The sequence below is a fragment of the Schistocerca gregaria genome, chromosome 1, assembly GCF_023897955.1.
Source record: "Schistocerca gregaria isolate iqSchGreg1 chromosome 1, iqSchGreg1.2, whole genome shotgun sequence".
Classification (NCBI taxonomy): domain Eukaryota; kingdom Metazoa; phylum Arthropoda; class Insecta; order Orthoptera; family Acrididae; genus Schistocerca; species Schistocerca gregaria.
The window spans coordinates 700,485,344-700,508,616 of record NC_064920.1 but is presented as its reverse complement, the minus strand read 5'-3'; the positions used below and the strand labels follow the sequence as shown (position 1 = coordinate 700,508,616).

General features: G+C 38.9%; 1 protein-coding gene across 1 annotated transcript in view; it reads right to left on the bottom strand.

Annotated features, from left to right (window-relative positions):
• Positions 1-23,273, bottom strand: part of LOC126268959 (carnitine O-palmitoyltransferase 1, liver isoform-like) — a 180,382-nt gene that overhangs the window by 20,166 nt on the left and 136,943 nt on the right. Inside the window, exon 11 of the mRNA XM_049973958.1 lies at positions 12,268-12,293. Within this exon, the coding sequence (XP_049829915.1) occupies positions 12,268-12,293 (26 nt within the window). The remainder of the gene's footprint in view (positions 1-12,267; positions 12,294-23,273) is intronic.

The following is a 23,273-nucleotide window of genomic DNA, read 5'->3' as shown; positions in this document are numbered from 1 at the left end:
ATATAATCCATAATACCCCAAGAACTATGGAGCACAATAGCAAACTTACAACACATATTCAACTTTTGTAGTCCTGTCTTCCTCAGTTGCGTGTAATATTATGGTATATTGATAATTTTTACTTATGGACTGTCTGACAGCAACTGAATACACACACACACACACACACACACACACACACACACACACACACACACATATGCATACACGAACAGACCACAGATACTTCAATAGTTACACCCATAAGTTTGGCAATAACATTCGATCTTTGGCAAAAACATTTGACAGTCGGCAACAGAAACCAAAACATTGCATTAAAACAAGCGTTCAGTGCATAGTGCTGTGGAATGTGGAAAAAACCGCAAATTGGCATTCATAAGAAGAAGAACCACACCAGAAATGCAACAAGAGCGTAATATGTAAGAAATTGTCCACGCAACCTGTAAGTACAGTTCAAAACATTACTACTTAATAGGAAATATCAACCACCAGAACTGTTTATAACCTATAGGCACAGTGACAAAAATGTAAATTAAATAGCTAACATATGTACATATTCCAGGCCACTGATGATGCCTTGCAGAAAATAAAGGCGAAACGCGTATGGCACTAAAATTGTGTTTTATTCAGTTGCTGTCAGATGGTCCATAAGTAAAAATTATCGATATACCGTAATATTACAACACATATTTAAACACACCCAGTTAAAATAAAGTCTGGAAATTTTGAAGAAGATATGTGAGATAGCAACAAAGTAAACTCTTCAATCTGAAACATATTCTGAATCTTCTAAATAATGATGGTTAGTGACAGTAACATTTAGTCATTTACTTAGCATTCAGATAACTATTTTAAATATTACAACTCATATTATAGACCATATTCATGTATTAGGGCTCTAACAATTCCTTCGACTCTACACCAAGTAAGAAATACACTTTTGTTGCTTTCTAAGCTGATGAATATCCAGAGACCACTCTCAATACAGAGCTGGAATGCCATGTATACTGAATGCCACTGTCTACTTTTGTCACTTTAGATAGGCCTTCAACGTGCGTCCAGTAGAGAGCTCTCAACCATGTTTCCACTTCTAGACATCTCAGAGAGAGCTCAAGCTAGAGCCACACTACTGAGGAGATCTGTGCTATACATTATGTGATCAAAAGTATCCAGACACCTGGCAGAAAATGACTTACAAGTTCATGGTGCCCTCCATTGGTAATACTAGAAGTCAATATGGTGTTGGCCCACCCTTAGCCTTGATGAGAGCTTCCACTCTCACAGGCATATGTTCAAACAGGTGCTGGAAGGTTTCTTGGGGAATGGCAGCCCATTGTTCATGGAGTGCTGCACTGAGGAAAGGTATCAATTTTGGTTGGTGATGCCTGACACGAAATCAACATTCCAAAACATCCTGAAGGTGTTCTTTATTATTCATGTCAGGACTCTAAGCAGGCCAGTCCATTATAGGGATGTTATTGTTGTGTAACCACTCCGCCACAGGCCACCTGTGCATTGCTCTTCAACAGCAGGAAGCAAGAAGGTGCTTAAAACATCAGTGTAGGCCTATGCTGTGATACTGCCAAGCAAAACAACAAGTGGTGCACGCTCCCTCCGCGAAAAATGTGACCACACCGTAACACCACCGCCTTCAAATTTTACTGTTGGCACTACACATGCTGGCAGATTATGTTCACCGGGCATTCGCCATACCCACACCCTGTCATTGGATCACCACATTATGTACTGTGATTCATCATTCCACACAATGTTTTTCCACTGTTCAATCATCCAATGTTTACACTCCTTACACAAGTGAGGCACTGTTTGGCACTGACTAGCATGATGTGTGGGTCATGAGTACCCACTTGACCATTAAATCCAAGTTTTCTCACCTCCTGCCTAACTGTCATAGTACTTGGTGGATCCTGATGCAGTTTGGAATTCTTATGTGATGGTCTGGATAGATGTCTGCCTATTAAACATTACAACCCTCTTCAACTGTCAGCAGTCTCTGCCAGTCAACAGATCAGGTCGGCCTGTATGCTTTTGTGCTATGTGTGTCCCCTCATGTTTCCACTCCACTATCACATCAGAAACAGTGGACATAGGGATGTTTAGGAGTGTGGAAATCTCGCTTACAGACATATGACACAAGTGACAGTCACCTGATCATGTTCAAAGTGCATGAGTTCCACAGAGCACCCCATTCTGCTCTCTCACAATGTCTAATGACTACTGAGTTTGCTGATATGGAGCACCTGGTAGTAGGTGGCAGCACAATACACCTAATAAGAACAATGTATGTTTTTGGGGGTGTCTGGGTACTTTTGATCACATAGTGTATGTGTATATTAACACAATACATGAGAAAAGAGAAGTGTCATGCAAATGTATAGCTGTATGGTTTAAGCAGAGTTACATGATTTAAATTAGCTGATCAGACAGAGAATTCCCTTCCCTCCTGGCCCTCAGTTGCATGACATATTTTCATCTGATGCATACTGGAAGGATGTCACATATAGGTAGACCATATAGTCTAAAATAAATTAACATTTGTGAGAATTGAAATATCCAGGAAGAAATGATGCAAATGAATAAAAGCTCAAACAATTTATAGAATAGTGTCTACACCCAAGGAAGGTGAAACAGTCGTTAAGACATTGGTCTTGCATCCGGGGAGACCCTTACAGTCGGAATAGGTTTATCATTAAATATTCTAGTGATACATGGGTATTGTTACAAGAAATTCTTAAAATTGAAAGCTGCATCTTTACCAACAATTTTAAACTCTAATATCAACATTGGAAAATCTAGGATGGAATGTAAGAATATTATGAAAAGGAAAGCTGATACTCACTCTATAGAGGAGATGTTGAGTTGCAGATAGGCACAATAAAAAGACTGTCACACATAAAGCTTTCAGCCAATAAAGCCATAGTCAAAAATAGACAAAACACACACACACACACACACACGTGCAAACACAACTTGCATACATGACTGCAGTCCCAGGCAACTCTCCAGGAGAGCTCCTGTGAAGTTTGGAACATAGGAGACGAGGTGCTGGCAGAAGTAAAGCTATGAGGATGGGGCATGAGACATGCTTGGGTAGCTCAGAGGGTAGAGTACTTGCCCGCAAAAGGCAAAGGTCCTCAGCTTGAGTCTCAGTTTGGCACACAGTTTTAATCTGCCAGGAAGTTTCATATCAGCGCACACTCTGCTGCAGAGTGAAAATCTCATTCTGAATACAGCTGATGTTTGTTGTAGCATACCTTGGAGGCCCACACAGCCCCACTTTCCACTACAATGATCAGCAAACTCTTGTAAACATGTCAACAAGTTGTTTAATCCCTTCAAGATGATCACAGAAAGACCTGACCATAAATCCTTCGGCTTCCCATTAACAGAACTCCTATTCAATATCAGCTCAATATGAGTGCCACTGTCTCTTCAATCACTAAGCCTACACACAAAAAACTAGGTGCACCTCCAATCAATATTTTTGTGCAGTGGTCCTGTTCTTACAGTGTGAAAAATATTCTGCTCCTGGATGTCAGTGAATTGGACATAATGTACAAAAAGCTCTCATGCCATCTCTCCTTCTTAGTTTTCACTTCTGTCCAAGTGCAGAACTTTTTTTTTGGCTTGGATGCCATTCAAGGCTTTAGCTTTCAGATCGTTGACAAAGTACATAATTTTTCACAGTTCTTTACCTTGGACAGTTTAGAGGCACTGTGTGATAAATAAAACTAAATGATCATATGGCATTCTTGGACAACAAACTCATCTGGGGTTGTTTGGCCACTTGGTGCAAGTCTTTCTATTTGATGACACTTTGGTGACTTTCAGGACTGTGATGAAGAGATGAGATGAAATTATTAGAACAACACAAATACCCAGCCCTTGAGTGAAGACAATCTTCTACCCAGCTGGGATATCAAATTGGGAACCCCGTCATCTAGAGGCAGCAATGCTAACCACTAAACCATGAGTTGTGGACTGAGTGATGAGTATTATTCTCCCCTTGATGTCAGACTTGGTTGTGCCAAAAAGTGTACAGCACATATCAAGCTGAGATCTGTGACTCGCCTAACAGCTACTATGCTTGCCCTAATCAGTCACTTTCCACAATCCCCTCAGACAAGAACATGATCATCTCAAGTGTCTACACATTCTGATGCTGGTGAGATTCAGTCAAGGGTCTATGCCTCCAGTCATAATAAAGAAACCTAACAGAAACATCACCTCTGCTGCTACTACAAATCCTTATGAATGATCAACCTGTAGTTTATTAATACAGAATTCCTGGCCCAAAAGCCCTTCTGACCTAACTCAGAAGTGGCCATTTCTTCTCCAAACTCAATCTTGGTGAAGCATATTTCCCATTTCCACTTGGCAAATAGCCCATTCATATGTGGTAGTTAACATGACATTTGGTGTGTGTTGCTACTATCAGTTGCATTTCAGTACTGCTAGCTGCCTAGCGATTTTCCAGCATTACCTCAAACAACTTATCTTCAGCAACTCCAGTTGTGGCAATCCCTTGGGTGATACAACTGTCACATGCCAAACAGAAACTAAATATGTACACAACCTGCATCTGCTTCTCCTCAAGCTCCAGCAGAATGCTATAGAGTGAAATTTGGGTAAACAATGATTCTCCCAACCTCATGTGGAATACTTAAGCCCCTTTCTTAGCAGTAGGAGCTTAGAACTGTCACAAAAAGATGTGAAGGCATTACTCACTTATGCACACCAACAAATCTAAAGGAACTGTAAGTATTCTTAGGGAAAATAAATTACTACTCCAAAATTCATACCACAGGCATCTCAGATTGCTTTGGACAGCTGCCTTCCAGGCACCATTTGAAACCTTAAAATCAGACTTTATAAAAACTCCCTGCCTAGTGATACAAATTAATCATGTAGTGGATACTACAATACTGTTTTAGGCTGTTTCAGATACCAGAATACTACTTTACTGTGTATCAGAGACTACAATATTGTTTTTCTGTGTATTGCATACTACAATACCATGTTGCCATGATAAGGCACTAAAATAATTTCTACTCTCAATATTGGGAAATAAACCCATAGTTAGATAAACATATAGATCTTTGATATCAATATTACAGAATTTAATAATGTTCAATTTATATTCCTGCAATCAATAAAGGAGGGAAAAGTTTCTAATGAACAGCAATTACAACCTTTTTTTTTTGGACCATCCACAAATCAATACACAATAACTTTGGAATCAATTTAATTGTGACTAATATGTTATTATCTTCAACAATGACACATCTTTTTACTGCCATGCACTTCACAGTACTTTGGAGAGTGTAAATGTAAATATAGATGTACATGTAGATTAAAAACTAAAAAGTCAACCCAATTATTAAGGAACACTGGGCCATACATAATCTGATGAAACACTTAGCTCCAAAACTTGCATATATTTAAAAACATATTGTTGTTGTGGTCTTTAGTCTCATGATTGGTCTGATGCAGCTCTCCATGCTACTGTATCCTGTGTGAGCCTTTTCATATCTGAATAACTACAGGAGTCTACATCCTTCTTTCTTGGTCTCCCTCTATAATTTTTACCCACCACACTTTCCTGCAGTACTGAAGTGGTGATCTCTTGACATCTCACAATGTGTCCTATCTATTGATCCCTTCTTTTAGTCAAGTAATGCTGGAGATTTCTTGCCTCCCCAATTCTACTCAGTTCCTCCTCATTAGTTATGTGGCCTATCCATCTAATCTTCAGCATTATTCAATAGCACCACATTTCAAAACTCTCTACTCTCTTCTTGCCTAGACTGTTTCATGTGCATACAGGTTTCCACTCCAGACAAATACCTTCAGAAAAGACTTCCTAGCACTTAAATCTATACCCAATGTTAACAAATTTCTCTTCTTCACGAATGCTTCTGTTACCATTGCCTGTCTGCATTTTATATTCTCTCTAGTTTGGGCATCATCAGTTCTTTTGCTTCCCAAACAACAAAACTCATATACTACTTTCAGTGTCTTGTTTGCTAATCTATTTCCATTAGTATCACCTGATTTAATTTGACTACACTCCATTATCTTTGTTTTACTTTTGTTGTTGTTAATTTCATACTCTCCTTTCAAGCAGCCGTCCATTTCATTCAACTGCTCTTCCAAGTCCTCTGACTCTGATAGAATTACAGTGTCACCAACAAACCACAAAGTTTTTATTTCTTCTCCATAAACTTTAATTCCTGCTCCAAACTTTCCTTTTACAGCATGCTCAATGTACAGACTGAATAATATCGGGCATAGGTTAAAACCCTGTCTCACTCCCTTCTGAACCACTGCTTCTCTTTCATGCCCCTCAACTCTTATAACTGCTGTATGGTTTCTGTACAAATTGTATATAATCTTTCACTCCCTTTATTTTACCACTGCTACCTTCAGAATTTCAAATAGTGAATTGCAGTTGACATTGTCAAAAGTTTTCACAAAGTGTACAAATGCTATAAATGTGGGTTTGCCTTTCTTTAATCTGTCTTCTAATAGAAGTCATTGGGTCAGTATTGCCTCATAGTTGTCTACATATCTCCAGATAGCAAAATGATTTTCTCTGCGGTCAATTTCTACCAGTTTTTTCCATTCAGTAAATAATTAATGTCAATATTTTGCAATGATGACTTATTAAACTGATATTTTGGTAATATTTGCATCTGTCAGCATCTGCTTTCTTTGGAATTGAAATTATTACATTATTCTGGAAGCTGAGAGTATTTTGTCTGTCTCATACATCTTGCACAGCAGGTGAAGTACTTTTTTTGTGGCTGTTTCTCCCACAGATACCAGTAGCCCTGAGGGAACAACATCAACTCCAGGGGCCTTGGTTTGACTTACGTGTTTCACTGCTCTGTGAAATTCTTCTCACAGTATCATATCTCCCACTCATCTTCATCTATATCCTCTTCCCTCTTGCCTTCAAGTTCATCTACCTTATAAATATCCCTTCCAACTTTCTACTTTTCTATCTTTGCTAAGTACTGGTTTTCAAGCTGAGCTCTATATATTCATACAACTGAAGGCCTCTTTAATTTTTCTCTAGGCAGTATCTATCTTTCCACTAGTGAAATATGCTTATAAATCCTTAGATTTGTCATCTAGCCATTCCTGCTTAGCTATTTTTCACTTCCTGTGAGTCTCATTTGACATTTGTATTCTCTTTTGACTGCTTCATCTGTTAAATTTTAACATATTATCCTTTCAGCAGCTAAATTCAATATCTTCTGTGATATTCAAGGATGTCTACTAGGCCTTGTCTTTGTACCTACTGTTGCCTTCACTATTTCATTTATCAAATCCACCCATTCATCTTCTTTAGTATTCCTTTCCCCTGTTCTAGACAATCACTGCCTAATTCTCCCTCTGAAACTCAACAACCTCTGGATCTTTCAACTTGTCCAGATCCCATCCAACTAATTTCCTACCTTTCTGCAATTTCTTTAGTTTTAATCTATAGTTCATAAACAATAAATTGCAGTCAGAGTCCATATCTGACCTTGGAAATGTCTTACAGTTTAAAATCTTGTTCCAAAATTTCTGTCTTACCAATATATAATAAATCTAAACTCTCCAGGTCTCTTCTACATATACAACCTTCTTTTGCAATTCATAAATCAAGTGTTAGCAGTGATTAAATTATGCTCTGTTCAAAATTGTACCAGGTGGCTTCCTCTTCCATTCCTTACCACTAGTCTATATTCATCAACTAGTTTTTCTTCTCTTCCTTCTCCTTTTAACCTACATTCCCCATCATAAATAAATTTGGTCTTCCTTAACTAACTGAATAATTTCATTTATCTTATCATATATTTCTTCAGCCTCCTCATCATCTGTGGACATAGTTGGCATATAAACTTGTACTACTGTGGTGCATGTGGGCTTGGTGTCTATATTGCCTACAGCAATGCATTCACTGTGTTGTTCATGGTAGCTTAGGCATATGCCTATTTTCTTATTCATTATTAAACCTACTCCTGCACTACTCCTATATGATTTGTAACCTTGTATTCACCTAACAATAAGTCCTGTTCCTCCAGCTACTGAACTTAACTAATTCCAACTATATATAACTTCAAGTTATCCCTTCCCTTTTTAACTTTTCTAACCTACCTGCCCAATTAAGGGCTCTACTAACATTCCATACTCTGACCCATATAATGCCAGTTTTGTTTCTTTTGGTGATGACATCCCTCCTTAGTAGTTCCTCCGAGGAAGTTATTACCTTTCAATAACTTATATCATAGTGAAAAGTGCAGAGGACAGAGTAAACAAAATACAGTTTAGATAATGTCAAAACTGTTGAGTTAGCCTAAAATTCAGGAATTAACTACATAAATTCCTTCTCAAATTGGAATTCTGAAAACATGCTTAATTTACACAAATACTGTTACTAATGTCATGATTCCATTTTTGTACACCAAAGCAATATTTAAGACTTAAAAAGTCATGTTCAGAAAACAGACAACATTAAACTGTAATTTTGTTTCTATGTATATCCATAAGAACCACCAACAACACAACCTATCCTGGCATTGCTGAAAATGGAAATGCTAATTTGTATTTATACAGATTGTGACCACTGTGAAGAAATGGAGATATTATATTACAATTACCAACATCTATTTAATATTTAACCTAAATTTGAGTAGTTATCAGTGACCTGCATATAAATGTACATACAGGGTGATTCAGGAGGACATAATTTTTGAGGTGATTTGACATGTTGGAAACAAACCAAAAAAGTCCTATGAACACATGTCCGATTTTTTATTATTATGGAACAGGAGCAGGTTGAAGACTGTAAACATCCATGAATCATTATGAGGACAAGTGTGACTATTACTTACCAAAATGATGTGTAGGCACTGTGATGAACAGAATAACGGTGGGACAGGTGACTGATCCATCCCACAAGACGGTCAAAAAGTCCCCCACCCATCTCAGTGCACTTGTCAATGGATTGGAGGGTGTGTTCTGTTCCTCACTGAACATCATCTTGGTGGGGTTTAGTGTAGGCAACAGCATTTATGACAAGTTCTTCATGTGTACACCTTTGTTTGTACAACTATCCCTTTAACCAGCCCCCATAAACAGAAGTCTGGTAGGATTAGGTCAGGTGGTCTGGCATGCCAGTTAATGGGTCCACCACAGCCAATCCACATTGACGAATTGTTTTATTCAGATACAGGGATACTTCTCTGGTCCAGTGAATTGGTGACCCATCATGTTGCAGGTGCATTTGCTGATGTTGCTCTAATGTCATGACTTTCTAAAGTGCAGGTAGGTCTTGTATCAGAAAATGTGTGTATGCTGTGGTTTTCATGTGATGTGGCAGCAACATGGGCCCTGTCACAAGGTCATCAATCATACCATACCAGATGTTCACCAAGAACCTAACTTGGTATTTTGTTTCCCTAGTGTCTTATGGATTCTCCATCACACATGCATGAGAATTTCGGGTGTTTGTGATACCATCATGTGTGAATGTAGCCTCTCACCTGGATGTAGATGTTTCACAGGCTGCACACGGAATGGATACAAACCATTGGAATGTAATATAAGCCACACCTGCATGTGTGGAATACTGAGGTGATGACTAATGTGCCATGGTGGTGGGATTCCCGTTGTACCATTGCAATAATGTCTTTCTTTCCTCATCTGATTGGATGGCCTTGGTTCTGATTGTACATAAACATTGGGTACTGTTTCAGATTCTCATAGTGGATATGTCTCTGGTATTCTGTCACAGCCACATGGGCACTGCCATTACACATTGGTCTTGCTCAATTAAACAACACTCAAGCATGACATGCACAAGGTGTCACAACTGTTCATTCATCCACCCCATGATTGCACAATAGGTACACTTCCTGCTATTGACTCCTGCAACGTTGCAGTGCTGCCATCTGTTGGAGAACACCCAGACATAGGGTGGATCAGTCATCTATCCCACCAGTATTTTATCTATCACACTGCCTGCACAGAATTTTGGTAAGTAAAATTCATATTTTTCTTCATATTCATTCATGGATGTGTGTAGTCTTCAAACTGCTCCAGTTCCATAATGATGAAAGATGTGACACATGTTCATAGGACTTTCTCAGTTTATTTTTACATGCAGAATCACCTCAAAAATTATGTGACATTCCTTCTGAATCACTCAGTATGTAAATATTGTGTTGGCTTTGAAGAGATGTGCCATGTTTGTAATCTAAAAATGGAGAAAGGAGTCCCTCATCAGGTTGCTTATGAGAAAGATGTGATTTGTAATTTCTATATATGTTAAAATGGCATATAGTGTTAACACCCATGTTGAAAATTTAATGTATTTTATACATGAAAGGGCAAGCAGTCACAGCAACAAATAAACCTTGAAGTCTAGTGAAACTAGCACACTTTTCTTAATGAGGTGCAATTAAGATCACAAAATCCATTACGCACATTTCTGTAAAGCTGTGACTATAAATCTGGAGATACTAACTATGCAGTTTCATCCACCTCAGTAGCCAAGTAGTCAGTGCAGTGGACTGCTAACCGAGGAAGCCTGTGTTTGATTCCTGGCCAAGTCAGAGATTTTCTCCACTCAGGAACTGGGTGTTGTGTTGTCCTCATGTTCATATCATCACAACTGACATTTCACTATTGAGATGGCGGTATGGGCACATACCAAAACCCAATAAAGAAATAAAATAAAATAAGAAAAAACCTACACAGTTACAACTTCAACATCATCAACACCCAAGCTAAGCATCTAACACAACCTCATTTTCTTGGGTGAAAAAGGAGTCTGTAGTACCGAACTCACATCAGGTGTGATAGCATATCTAAATTCTACCACCAAGACTTCAACGGAAGGTCACAACTGGTGCCATGACCACAATACATTTTTGGAGAAAATAATGGCTTTTACTATTTTTTGTAAATTAATTTAGGAATATATGAGTTGATCAAATCATAAAGGATGTTTTCAAAAATGTTGACAACACTGAGAACAGGATGACCTATTTTAAAGACAGGATTGTGAGAGTCTATTTACATGTGAAAAAGTAAGCACCACACACTTATATGATACATTTATTTTTTGATTTATTGTTCAGGACTAAGTCAAGGTGTGGACAGCTTTTTTGTAACAGAGGGATAGCATGCTAGAGCAAAAGTTCAAAGAAATGAGAAAATTGACGTCAGAAACAGAACATAGACTAAGAAGTCAAATGTCTGAAGACCTTCGCCAAACTGATAATAAGATTTCAAAAAAAATTCTCAAATAGATAACAAGATTTCAGAAACAGTTTAAAGAAACTCCTAAATAAACAAAGACTACTGCACAACAGATGAAAAACAAACTAGAGAGCTATAGGTAGAGAGATATTGAATGAAACACATTTGGCTGTCAGAAAAGTAATTTGTTAAGCTTTCAGTGACTATCACAGCAGAATATTGTTGAAAGATTTTTCACAAAACCCAAAGAAATTATGATCATATGTAAAGGCTGTTAGTAAAACCAAAGTTAGTGACCAGTCATTCATAGATGAGGCAGGAGCTGAAATTGAGGGCAGCAAAGCAAAAGCATAAATGCTCAACTTTGTTCACAAATGTTCCTTTACAAAGATAACCCAGCAGTTTTGCCCCAATTTAATTCTCATACCACTGAAAAGATGAGGGTTATCAGTGTCAGTGATGTTGAAAAGCATCTGAAATCATTAAAAGTGAACAAAGTCCCATAATTCTGGTCCAAGCTGCCGGAAATAGTGGTCATGTATGTGTGTGTGTGTGTGTGTGTGTGTGTGTGTGTGTGTGTGTGTGTGTGTGTGTGTGTGACAGAGAGAGAGAGAGAGAGAGAGAGAGAGAGAGAGAGAGAGAGAGAGAGAGAGAGAGAGAGAGAGGTGCGTGAAGTGTGCTTGCGTATGTGAGTGAACGTGTGTGTGTTTTCCTTACTGAATAAGGCTTTGGCCGAAAGCTAAATATGTAAAAGCCTTTTTGTTGTGCCTGACTGCAACTCAGTCTGTTATCTTTTAGTGGGTAGGAATCTATCCTTTTCCTTACATTGTCACCTATTACTGCCTTATATAAAATATAGTGTTGAAGTAATCAAATTTGGTTTCAGTTAGCCATTCTTCCAATTCCAAATCATGAATGCAAGCCACAAGCAATTCCAAATACCTGACACTAAAGATATAGACAAAAGATTATGTGTATAGTTTTACTCACCCACTGTGTTCAGCATTAAAGCCCATCTAGAGAGAAGAAGGAAAAAAATGTCATTTTTTAAGATGAATCTCTTAACTTTATTCGTAAGTGATTAATATGCAATATCTCGTACACTCACTAACATTTACAATTGAAACAGTGTATAGCAACATTTTAAACCTGGATGAGGGTTCTAAAATAAATCTTAAAAAGTGTTATCAAACACTTTAAAATAGTTAATGATCAGAAAAAAAATTTCTTGACTTTCATTGTGAATATTAATAACTATATTCATGATATTTGCAAAGAAAAATAATGTCTTACAACTACCTAAAATTAAGGAAAAATAGATGCAAATTTTTTGAATGTGATGAAGAAAGATGAAATTTTATTTAAGTGGAAGGAAAATCTGATTCTTCTAGCCAATATAACATCAGACTGCTTTAATTCAATGTAGTGCATTCTAGTGACATGTGAGCTTTACTTGGATGTGAATTTTTGCATAGAAAGCAATTTGCTTATGAATATTTCTTTCCTTGCCATTTACTGAATATGATATCCACATATTTCTCAATTCCCTTTTCTAGTTTAGGATTGTTTAACCTCATACCATTCAAAAGAAAGTTTTACAAATGAACATAAGTAATACACATCTAGTAACTGAACACTGTCATTGTTGCTGCAACTGTCATTCTCAGCCCAAAGACTGGTTTGATGTAGGTCTCCATTATAATCAGCAACTGAATAGTTTCCCAGAATGAACTTCCAAGTAGTAAATAATAGCTGCAATGTCTTTTGTGTGCTCATCATACTTCTTTAGTAGAAAAAGAAAAGAGTAAGAAAAGAAGTATAAGTTTTACATTCTTCATTGGGTTAATATTGGACCATTATGTAAAATACTTACTTATTAAAACAGTAAATTCCATCCCTGTTTGCAATCTTGTCCTAAGTTACATTCACCATTCTGCACCATTATCACCCACACCCTCCTATAATGTACTTGTGGGAGTAATTGATGAGTGTCATGTAGTTTTTATTTAACTTCTCATGTTCTTAGAGCTTCCTGTTCTGTTAAGCATGCATATATTTTTGCATGTATTTTTGATTAAATCCATGCAATGTACATTGTCTCTGGATGAATAAACTACTACTACTACTACTACTACTATTACATGGTGATATTGGCTAATAAAATGAACACTATCATAATGATTATTCCTGTATGAGTTTTATACATAGACAGCAGTGTTCCTACATAACTGGTGACCAGGAAGAAGAAATTGTGTTCTTGTAGGTAGGTTATCTGCCATGATTCACAGAGATACATTATATTCATGACGGCTGTGAGTAACCTACTGCACGCCATCGCTGACATCATTCAGGCCATTAAACACAAGCTTGAGCTTCTCCAATGCCCATACAGAGATTAAATGAAGAAACCTGGTATGAAGTGTATGCTTGTGAAAATACCAACAAAAAGTTTGAAAAATCCATGGAAATCTACTTTGAAGTTGCATTTCCATTAAAAAAAACCAAAATGCCAACTTAACTTGAAAAAAACAATTGGATTACAACAGGTATTAGAATCTCTTGTGCAGAGAAGAGAAGATTACACAATATAGCAAAGATGCAGAACATGCCTCATGAATTTCATTTATACCTGAAATATTGCAAGAGTATCTTCAAAAATGTCATAAGGAAAGCTAAAAAAAATGGCAAATAACAAATACATTGAAAATTGAAAAAAACAAACCCAAAGCTATATGGGAAGTTATCAAAAATCAAACAGCAAGTGAAACAAAACAATATAAGAATATAACTTTGTGTTATGAAGGACAAATGATTTCTTGACCAATAAAAATTGCAGAGACATTCAAGAGGTATTTTCCAAACATAAATGAATAGTTAGTGAGTGGACTGGAAGAACACAACAAAATATCACCTCCATCATCAACAGCATAAGAAATGTGTCTATATTATTGTTCCTTTCGCCCACAAGTACAGAAGAAATTTTATTAGTTATAAAAACCTTGGTAACAGGGTACCCATATAGAACTGATGGAATACCAGATGTGATTATTAAAAAATGCTGTCTTAGCTGAAACCTTGACATACTTGTGCAACAACTCACTGGAATGCTTAAAAATTGCAAAACTGAAACCATTGCTCAAAAGATCTAGAAGACATTTCAAATTATAGGCCAATAGTACTACTGCCTGTATTTTCAAAAATTTTAGAATTTTTTTTTATTTTTTTTAATAAGAGATAGTCTGATTTCTGGAATAAACATAAAATTCTCTCTCCCTCACAACATGGTTTCAGGAAAGGCTCTTCTACTGCTAGTGCAGTATTTGAATTTCTTAATGAAATCTATCCTAAACTGGATGAGAGTGACTTTGTGTCAGTCATATGTCTTGATTTATCCAAAGCTTTTGACATTGTTAACCATATTGCCCTACTGCACAAGCTTGATTAATGAGGAATTAGAGGTATATCCAATGAGTGGCTTAGGGCATACCAGGTGGTTGGAGTGCAGTATACTGACCACAACAAAATCAGCTACTACTGTTCAGGATATGAAAATGTGAAGTACAGAGCCCCTCAAGGATCAGTATTAGGATCCATTCTCTTTCTCCTCTATGTCAATTATGTTATGTACTACAAGTACTGCCAAACTATCCTCCAACCTCCAGATGATACAAGCTTCCTTATTAGTGGAAAAACAGAAGTAAAACTAAAAGACTCTGCTATCCTAACAATGAATGGTGGTTCAGCTATAACGAGGTAATTATAAACAAAGAAAACACAGCAGCACTGAACTTCTACAATCTAAAAGAAAGGCACCACTCGAATATACAAATACAACTAAGAGACAGAGTAATTGGAAAGTGCTGACAGCACAAAATTGCTGGGACTCTGGCTCCAGAACAACACCAAATGGGAGGTACACATTGAATAACTGCAAAGAAAACTAAGAAAAACCTGCTACATGATGAAGATCTTAAAAAGCTGTTGCAGCAAATACAACCTGTTAAATGTATAATACTCCTATGTGCATTCTGTAATTAAATGTGGCATAATCTCCTGAGGCAATGCAACAACACATATTAAACTTTTCAGCATACAAAAGAGAATATTAAGAATTATTTAAGGGGTAAAGTATAGGAAATCATGCAGACCCATATTCAAAAAAAGTGTCAATTCTTCCTCTTCTTTGCATTTTTATTTTGAAACATTAGTTTTCATAAAACAATATATTTATAAACACCCAGTTATCTTATTAAAAATGAAGATGTACATGCATACAATACAAGGCAAAAATCTGATATTCATATGAATCAGGTGAGAACACTGTTATACCAACAAGGCACTCTACATATTGGTGTAAAAATTTACAATAATCTGCTAACCATATTACCTATCTAATGTTTATTGTATATATGATTCTTTGTTAAATTGCTTACATATCTAGTACCTAGGAATGCAATACAAACTGTATTTTATGTTGTAAAGACTTAACCATGTCCAGTATCCTTGTATATACTCTATACATGTAAAATTATAAGGACTAGATAAATAAATAAATCTACTATATTTCAGCCACTGGATTCTGCACCACATGATGATCCAATTCAAAACATCATAGTGACATTCACACCAGTTGTGCCATCAGTTACAGTGAAGCACTCATAGAATGATGTTTCACATTGCCACACAGCAGTGTCTAGTGACATTAAGTCCAATGTAAGTGTGCTCCCAGTCCCTTCACTATGCCAGTCCCACAAGAACAACAGACTTTCCACCCACTGGCTTTCACAGTCCTCCTGCATCATGTTTGCAATTATGAGACCCATAGATCAAATGCTTGCACAATACCAGCTGAATTCAGGAGACATTTTGACAGAATAACTTATGCTAGTTTCCTTTCAGACACTTTGCTGCTACACATCTGGCAACTACAATTGCTACCATGTGTTCAGCTAACCTTAATTGTTCCCAGAGGACAGCCATTATACAAGCTGCTCCAAGTTACCAAAAGAGTGCACACTGTGTTCAACACGCATGCCAGAGTTGCCACCACAACAATTCTGGTTTCTACTATAAAGGGGAAAAGTTATAAATGAGACTTGGAACCAGCAGAGGATCACCATGATAAAATCAGGCCACCATTAAGTTGGTCGCAACTAGTAAGGGTACTGCGTGGTCAGGGGTTCACAGCACTTCTGTGATGACAGAGTACTCTTACCTCTGATGTATGACACAGACCATAAGAATGTTGAAACCTAATTACAACATGTTCCAGATGATTTGACATGGCATACTAATCAATGTACACAGCAAGAATCAGCAAGGAGAACCAGTATTTAACTATGGCCATACCAGCTCATCATTGTTTGACCAGCTGGACATTTTGTGACACCTAGTCTGCATCAGTCAAATCCATCACCATAACTCTGCTGCTGCCGGGTTGCAAACTAATGACCACCACCTGTCTGACCACCTTGGGCAGCCAAAACTTTGTGAGCTGCCCATCCCTGCTCTTCAGTATAGGTCGAGACTTCAACACCAGGTGGAACAACGCTACCTTCCGTAGTAGAGAAGATGTGGTGGCCCCCCGTGACTGCAGTGTGGCCCCATCCTGCTGTGTGAGTATGCCTCACATACCAGAGACATCAGTGCAATGCCTGTACATCATTGCCTGCAGCTACAAAGCCAAAATATTATGTGGGAACTCTGGGCTGCACCAGAAATTAGTGTACACTTGGAAGACTGCCTAAGCTGAATAAGTTAACAAAGACCTATTATAAACAGATTTCCCACACATCTTCCCTGACTCCCAAACCATCTATGGATCCTATCACACCCATAAGTAGACTCAAACCCATCCTGACAAGCAAGAGCTTCTCATGTTTCGCTCCAGTTTTCTCACAGCTACCTCTGACCTGCTACATTTTGGTATCCAATGGTGACAATTCTGCTTCTACTTTCATTACTACTGATGGCAGCTAATCCATTCCACGCCAGTCCAATGAATCAACACTTTGCTGCTATGCCACCTCTGCCTGATAACTGTCAAACGCACCCAAAGACATCCATCTGAACTCTCATATACCACCATCAAGAAGCTAACTAAGCAGAGACACTGCAACTATGGATCACTTCTGCAGAGAGCATATGTGTATACCACACCCTTCCATCCTAATCTTGTAGTTATGATATGCCTCAGACAGATAATTACTGGTTTCACAGATGTTTTGTTCACAAGACTGTGAAATGCATGAAACCATGTCACACTCAAACACCAAACATGTTCTGGTTTAGGCACAACAGATTGTGCCATCTATCCACAGCACCTACCATAGAAGAACCATCATTGCCCTATGATACACATGCCATGTAGAGCTACTCACCACACTGACAACTGCGATACAACTTCAATGCTGTCACTTCCAGTGTGACTACATTCCATTATATCACAGAGGCTGTTCATGACCGGCCATTCTTCAGGCTTAGTGTTTTTAATCAACACAGGATCAGACTGCAGCTCACAGCTGGCCAACTACTACCCTGATGCCAAACAAACCAGTACAGCCACATTAATGGCAGTCAACAAAGCTGTCATACGCATGTGCTGTCACAAGACTTTGGTGTTTGACATTGGTCCCACTGATCACTGAAAGTGGACATATGTATTAACTAACATGACATAACCTGTTTTGGGGACAGATTTCCTTACACAGGGTGCTTTGACTGTGGATTTACAGAATGCTTGCCTGATACGTTCTGCCAATGGTCACACTATGTCCAGTGTAAAGGGTCATTCAACAACACACAACAGTCACAGGGTGGACAACTTAGGTATTTATGCCTCAAAGGACCATAGGGCACAGTGGGTGTCCCGCCATCACAAGTTCCAATCCAGACTCATTACACAAGAGCCAAGCATGAAAGTACCAGGATATGTGTGGAGGATAATGTGTTAGGAGATATTCTAAAGGTGCCAGAATGTGAATAACAAAGCAGTCTGCAAAATATTAGAAATGCCTAAACACCTTCACAGTGCAACCCTGATTCCCACGTAACTGCATTCTCAGAAACACAGCAGACAGTGAAGTCACACAAGGTGCACACACACACACACACACACACACACACACACACACACGAGACTACAGGAGACCATTTTTGAAGAGATGCTGCAGGATGGAGTCATGCCCCATTCAGACAGCCCATGGTCTTCACCAGTCCATCTAGTATGCAAGAAGGGCAGTTAATGGTGTCCTTGCAGCAATTATTGGATGCTGAATGCAAAAAGAACCTCAGATAGTGACCTAGTACCAAATATATAGGACTTCACAAATTGTCTAGCAGGTCAACTGCTTTTAGCATGTTAGTTTGCCGAAAAGCATGTAATCAGATTCTAATGGAAAATGATGACATATCTTAAACCTCACCTCAGTGATAACACAGTTTTGACTGTTTGAATTTTGGTTATGCCTTTTGGGCTCAAAAATTTGATCTAAACATGGCAACATTTTTTGGATGAGGTTCTAAGGGGCCCTCCCTTTTGTTTCAATTACCTCAATGACACACTACTATTTACTGAAAATGCACTTAAGGATGGTGCAACTGAGATTAACTGACTACAGAAATACACCAAATGGAACCAACTGCATCATCAGTATACCTTTGGTAACCTTCCTTAGCTGTCTAGTGTCAGCACATGATGTCACACCCTAACTTGGGAAGTTGGGTACTTTATGTGCCTTTCCAAGGCCACAGAATTATTGACAATTGAGGCACTTCCTCAGCATGGTTAATTTTCACCATCACCATTTCCCACGATCCACCAAAACAAAAATACCTATCACAAATGCACTGACAGGCCATAACACAATAGGAAAGCACCCCTTTCAGTGGACACTACAAATGGAAACTGCTTCCAAGGACTTGAAAGATAGCTTCATAAATGCCGTGGCACTTGCTCAGCCCTCTCCTGGCATCCACTTAGCTTAAGTTGTTGACACCAACCAATATGCTATCAGCTCAGCACTACACCAAAAAATGAATGGACATTGGCTTCCTCTGACTCTATTCTTCAAAACATGCAACCCAGTCAAATGCCAAATATGTTGGAGCTCTTATGACAGCGATCTTTTAGCAGTCTACTGGAGCATTCAACACTTCTGCTCCCTTGTTGGTTGTCACCATTTACACTGACCACAAACCCATCATGTCAGTGTTCCAAAAGATCAGTCACACGTGCTCTCACAACAATTTAGACATGTCAAATATGTCTGCCAATTTATCACTGATATCTGCCACATTCATGGTGCTGATAACATTGTAGCTGAGAACTTTTCTCACATCAGAAGCCTAATTCGGGGTTTGAACTACAATGATCTCTCCCATACTCAGTCTTCCGATCAACAACTTCAAATGTTCAACTGGTTCAAATGGCTCTGAGCACTATGGGACTTAACTTCAGAGGTCATCAGTCTCCTAGAACATAGAACTACTTAAATCTAACTAACCTAAGGACTTCACAGACATCAGTGCCCAAGGCAGGATTCGAACCTGCTACCAACTTCATATGTTTTTGAGTGATTCCTCCACTGACCTACCACTCCAACTGTTGGGTGCCACAATGATACCTGAACTCAAGCTTCACCCCTGGGTGATGGTGGTGGTGATTAGTGTTTAACGTCCCATCGTGAACGAGGTCATTAGAGACGGAGCGCAAGCTCGGGTTAGGGAAGGATTGGGAAGGAAATCGGCCGTGCCCTTTCAAAGGAACCATCCCGGCATTTGCCTGAAACGATTTAGGGAAATCACGGAAAACCTAAATCAGGATGGCCGGGGACGGGATTGAACCATCGTCCTTCCGAATGCGAGTACAGTGTGCTTCACCCCTGGGTCTTCTACGTCTATGAACAGCCTTCAGAGGAGACCTCAGTTGCTTGTCAGCAGAGATGGCCTGCAGTGAACCTGTGCACATCCCAGCAGATTTCCTTGCCCCATCATCACTGACAGATGAGCCACAGCTTTCCCATTTGGCATTGTGAGAACACATAGCATGGATACATCAACCTCTTTAATCACATCGTGGATCTTACCCTCTTGTCATGCAGAAGGCACTAGCAGTCTGTTCTTATGTCACACTTCTACATCTACATCTACATGCATACTCCGCAAGCCACCTACCAGTGTGTGGCAGAGGGTACCCTGAGTACCTCTATCAGTTCTCCCTTCTATTCCAGTCTCTCAACCACACTCTGCTACAATATCCCTACTCCAGACCCTTTGTGGTTCTACAGAGAGATAAACACACAATTGATATAGTTTGAAACAGAAAATACACTTAAGTCTCCACAGGGTGGGGTTAAGCCTGCTTGGGTTTTATCACCAATTTCTGATGCTGTAATGATGACATGAGCGAACCAACACCTCACACTCCTGTCACACTGTCCCCTACCAACAGCACACATTCTGACCTCCAGGCTCCAACCAGCTGTCACACCTACTGAGTTATGTGTTCATTCCACCCAGTTGTCCACATAATGAGCTGATCACAAGATCAAGTTAACATTTCCCTATATATCAGATGCTTTGCACTTTGCATATGTGAGGGAGAACGGAGGGGGAGGGGTGACTGCATTGGAGTGAAATAATCAACTAATCAATATGTGACAACTGCAGTTTTTCATGAGCTCCTCATGCTCTTAGAGCTTCCTGTTCTGTTTAGATTGATTGTGTTTTCACAGGTGGTATTTGCCCGTGTACAATAAAATGAAAATTATCATGCCAATACTTCAAGTATGTGTTTTATATGGAGATGGTAGTGTTCCTCAGACTGTTCATTTCATCCTTTCTGTCTTCTTATTTCCTACTTCAACAATCCACTGTCATTCCATCATCTTTTAATCTGTCTTGTAAAAATAGAGAGTTTACAGCATTCATCATAATAACTGTGTTGCTGTAAAATAGTAATGCACTAACTGGAGTATGTTGTTGTTGTTGTGGTCTTCAGTCCTGACTGGTTTGATGCAGCTCTCCATGCTGCTCTATACTGTGCAAGCTTCTTCATCTCCCAGTACTTACTGCAACCTACATCCTTCTGAATCTGCTTAGTGTATTCATCTCTTGGTCTCCCTCTACGACGTTTACCCCCCACGTTGCCCTCCAATGCTAAATTTGTGATCCCCTGATGCCTCAGAACACGTCCTACCAACCAGCCTCTTCTTCTTGTCAAGTTGTGCCACAAACTTCTCTTCTCCCCAATTCTATTCAATACCTCATCATTAGTTATGTGATCTACCCATATAACTGGAGTATAAATGATCAGAAATGTAAAGATTTTGTGAGGGGCACAGACGAATTCAGATTAAGCATGTAGCAGTTAAGACAGATAACAGAATGCTAAGCTGGTTAAGCAAAAGTTAAGAACTTTTCACCACCCCCATTGAAGCTAAGCATAATGCCTCACAACAAATTTTATATGTCTTATACACAATAAACTCAGTACAGAATCACTTTTCTTACAGTACATCAGTTTTCTGGCAAGTACAGGGTGATCATAATTAAAGTTAAACTTTCAAACCACTGTAGAAATAACACGACCCATCAGAATGATGTCAAATTAAAGTGGAATATTATCGGAGAAGGAGGAAAACGCATGGCAGAAGAAAAGCAAATAGTTACAAAATGTAGCAATAGATGGTGCTGTAAACATCATAATTTAATAGTAGTCAACTACAAATGACAAATGAATCATACAACAGTGCCTAGGGTGTATGTTTGATGTTAAAGAAACTGGTCTACTCTGTCTGCATGGGTGTAGAGGTGTGATAGCCCATCCATCATGGCAAGGTCATATCACATCGGATGTTCAATATGCTGTCCACCATTTTCTGCAACAAGTTGAAATTGAGAAACAGTGTGTTCCACAACTGATCAAAGTGTTTCAGGGTTCACGTTCAGAATGTGTTGTGCAATGCATGCCTTCAATGCAGCTAAGTTTGCAGTTGGAACACTGAACACAATGACTTCCAGACTGCCCCACAGCCAGAAGTCACATGTATTAAGATCAGGTGATCGGACAGCCAGGCTGTAGGGAAATGGTGGCTGATAATTCTAGCATTTCCAAAATGGCACTTCAGCCACTGCTTAACTGGATTTGCAATGTGCAGAGGTGCACCATCTCACATAAAAATGATCACATCCACACTTTTGGGGAGCTGGAATGACACGAATGTGCAAAAGACACATATAGCACTTACCAGTTGCAGTACAGGTAACAAGATTGGAGGCATCCATCTCCTAGAAAAAATATGGCCCTATGATAAATGATGCCGTAAATCCACACCACACAGTGACCTTCCCAGGATGAAGTGATACTGGTTTATTTGCGTATGGATTTTCTGTTGCCCATATTCGACAATTCTCTGTATTGATATATCCTGTCAGATGGAAGTGGGCTTTGTCTGTCCACAAAATCTTCCGAGGCCAATCACTGTCCTCTTCCATGCAAGCAAGAAATTCAAAAGCAAAGGTCTTTCTCACTGGCAGGTCAACAGGAAGCAACTCATGCACATGCATAATTTTGAATGGATAGCAAAGAAGGATGTTTTGTGCGATTTTACGCACTGTGCTCATGTGTATGTCCAATGTTCAGGCAGTTCTCCATGCATTACATTTTTGCACATCACCAATCACCTCCTCCTGCATTGCTGTAGCCACTGCTTCCACTGATGTCATATCAATTCGTTTCCTTCCTCTACCAGATTGCACACCAAAACAACCCATCTTTTCAAATTTCTGAATCATTTTCTCCAGACGCATGGCAGTCATCAGACCAGTGCCTTTTTTCAAACCTTTCAGTGTCTGGAACTTCTGCAGAGCAGCCTGTGCACAGTCAGCATTCTTGTAATTCAGCTCTACAAGCAGAGTGCGATCATGCATTGGGACAGTCATGGTAAACATTGCAGACACAAAATGAGGAAAAGCTGTGTATCCAGTGTGTTTAT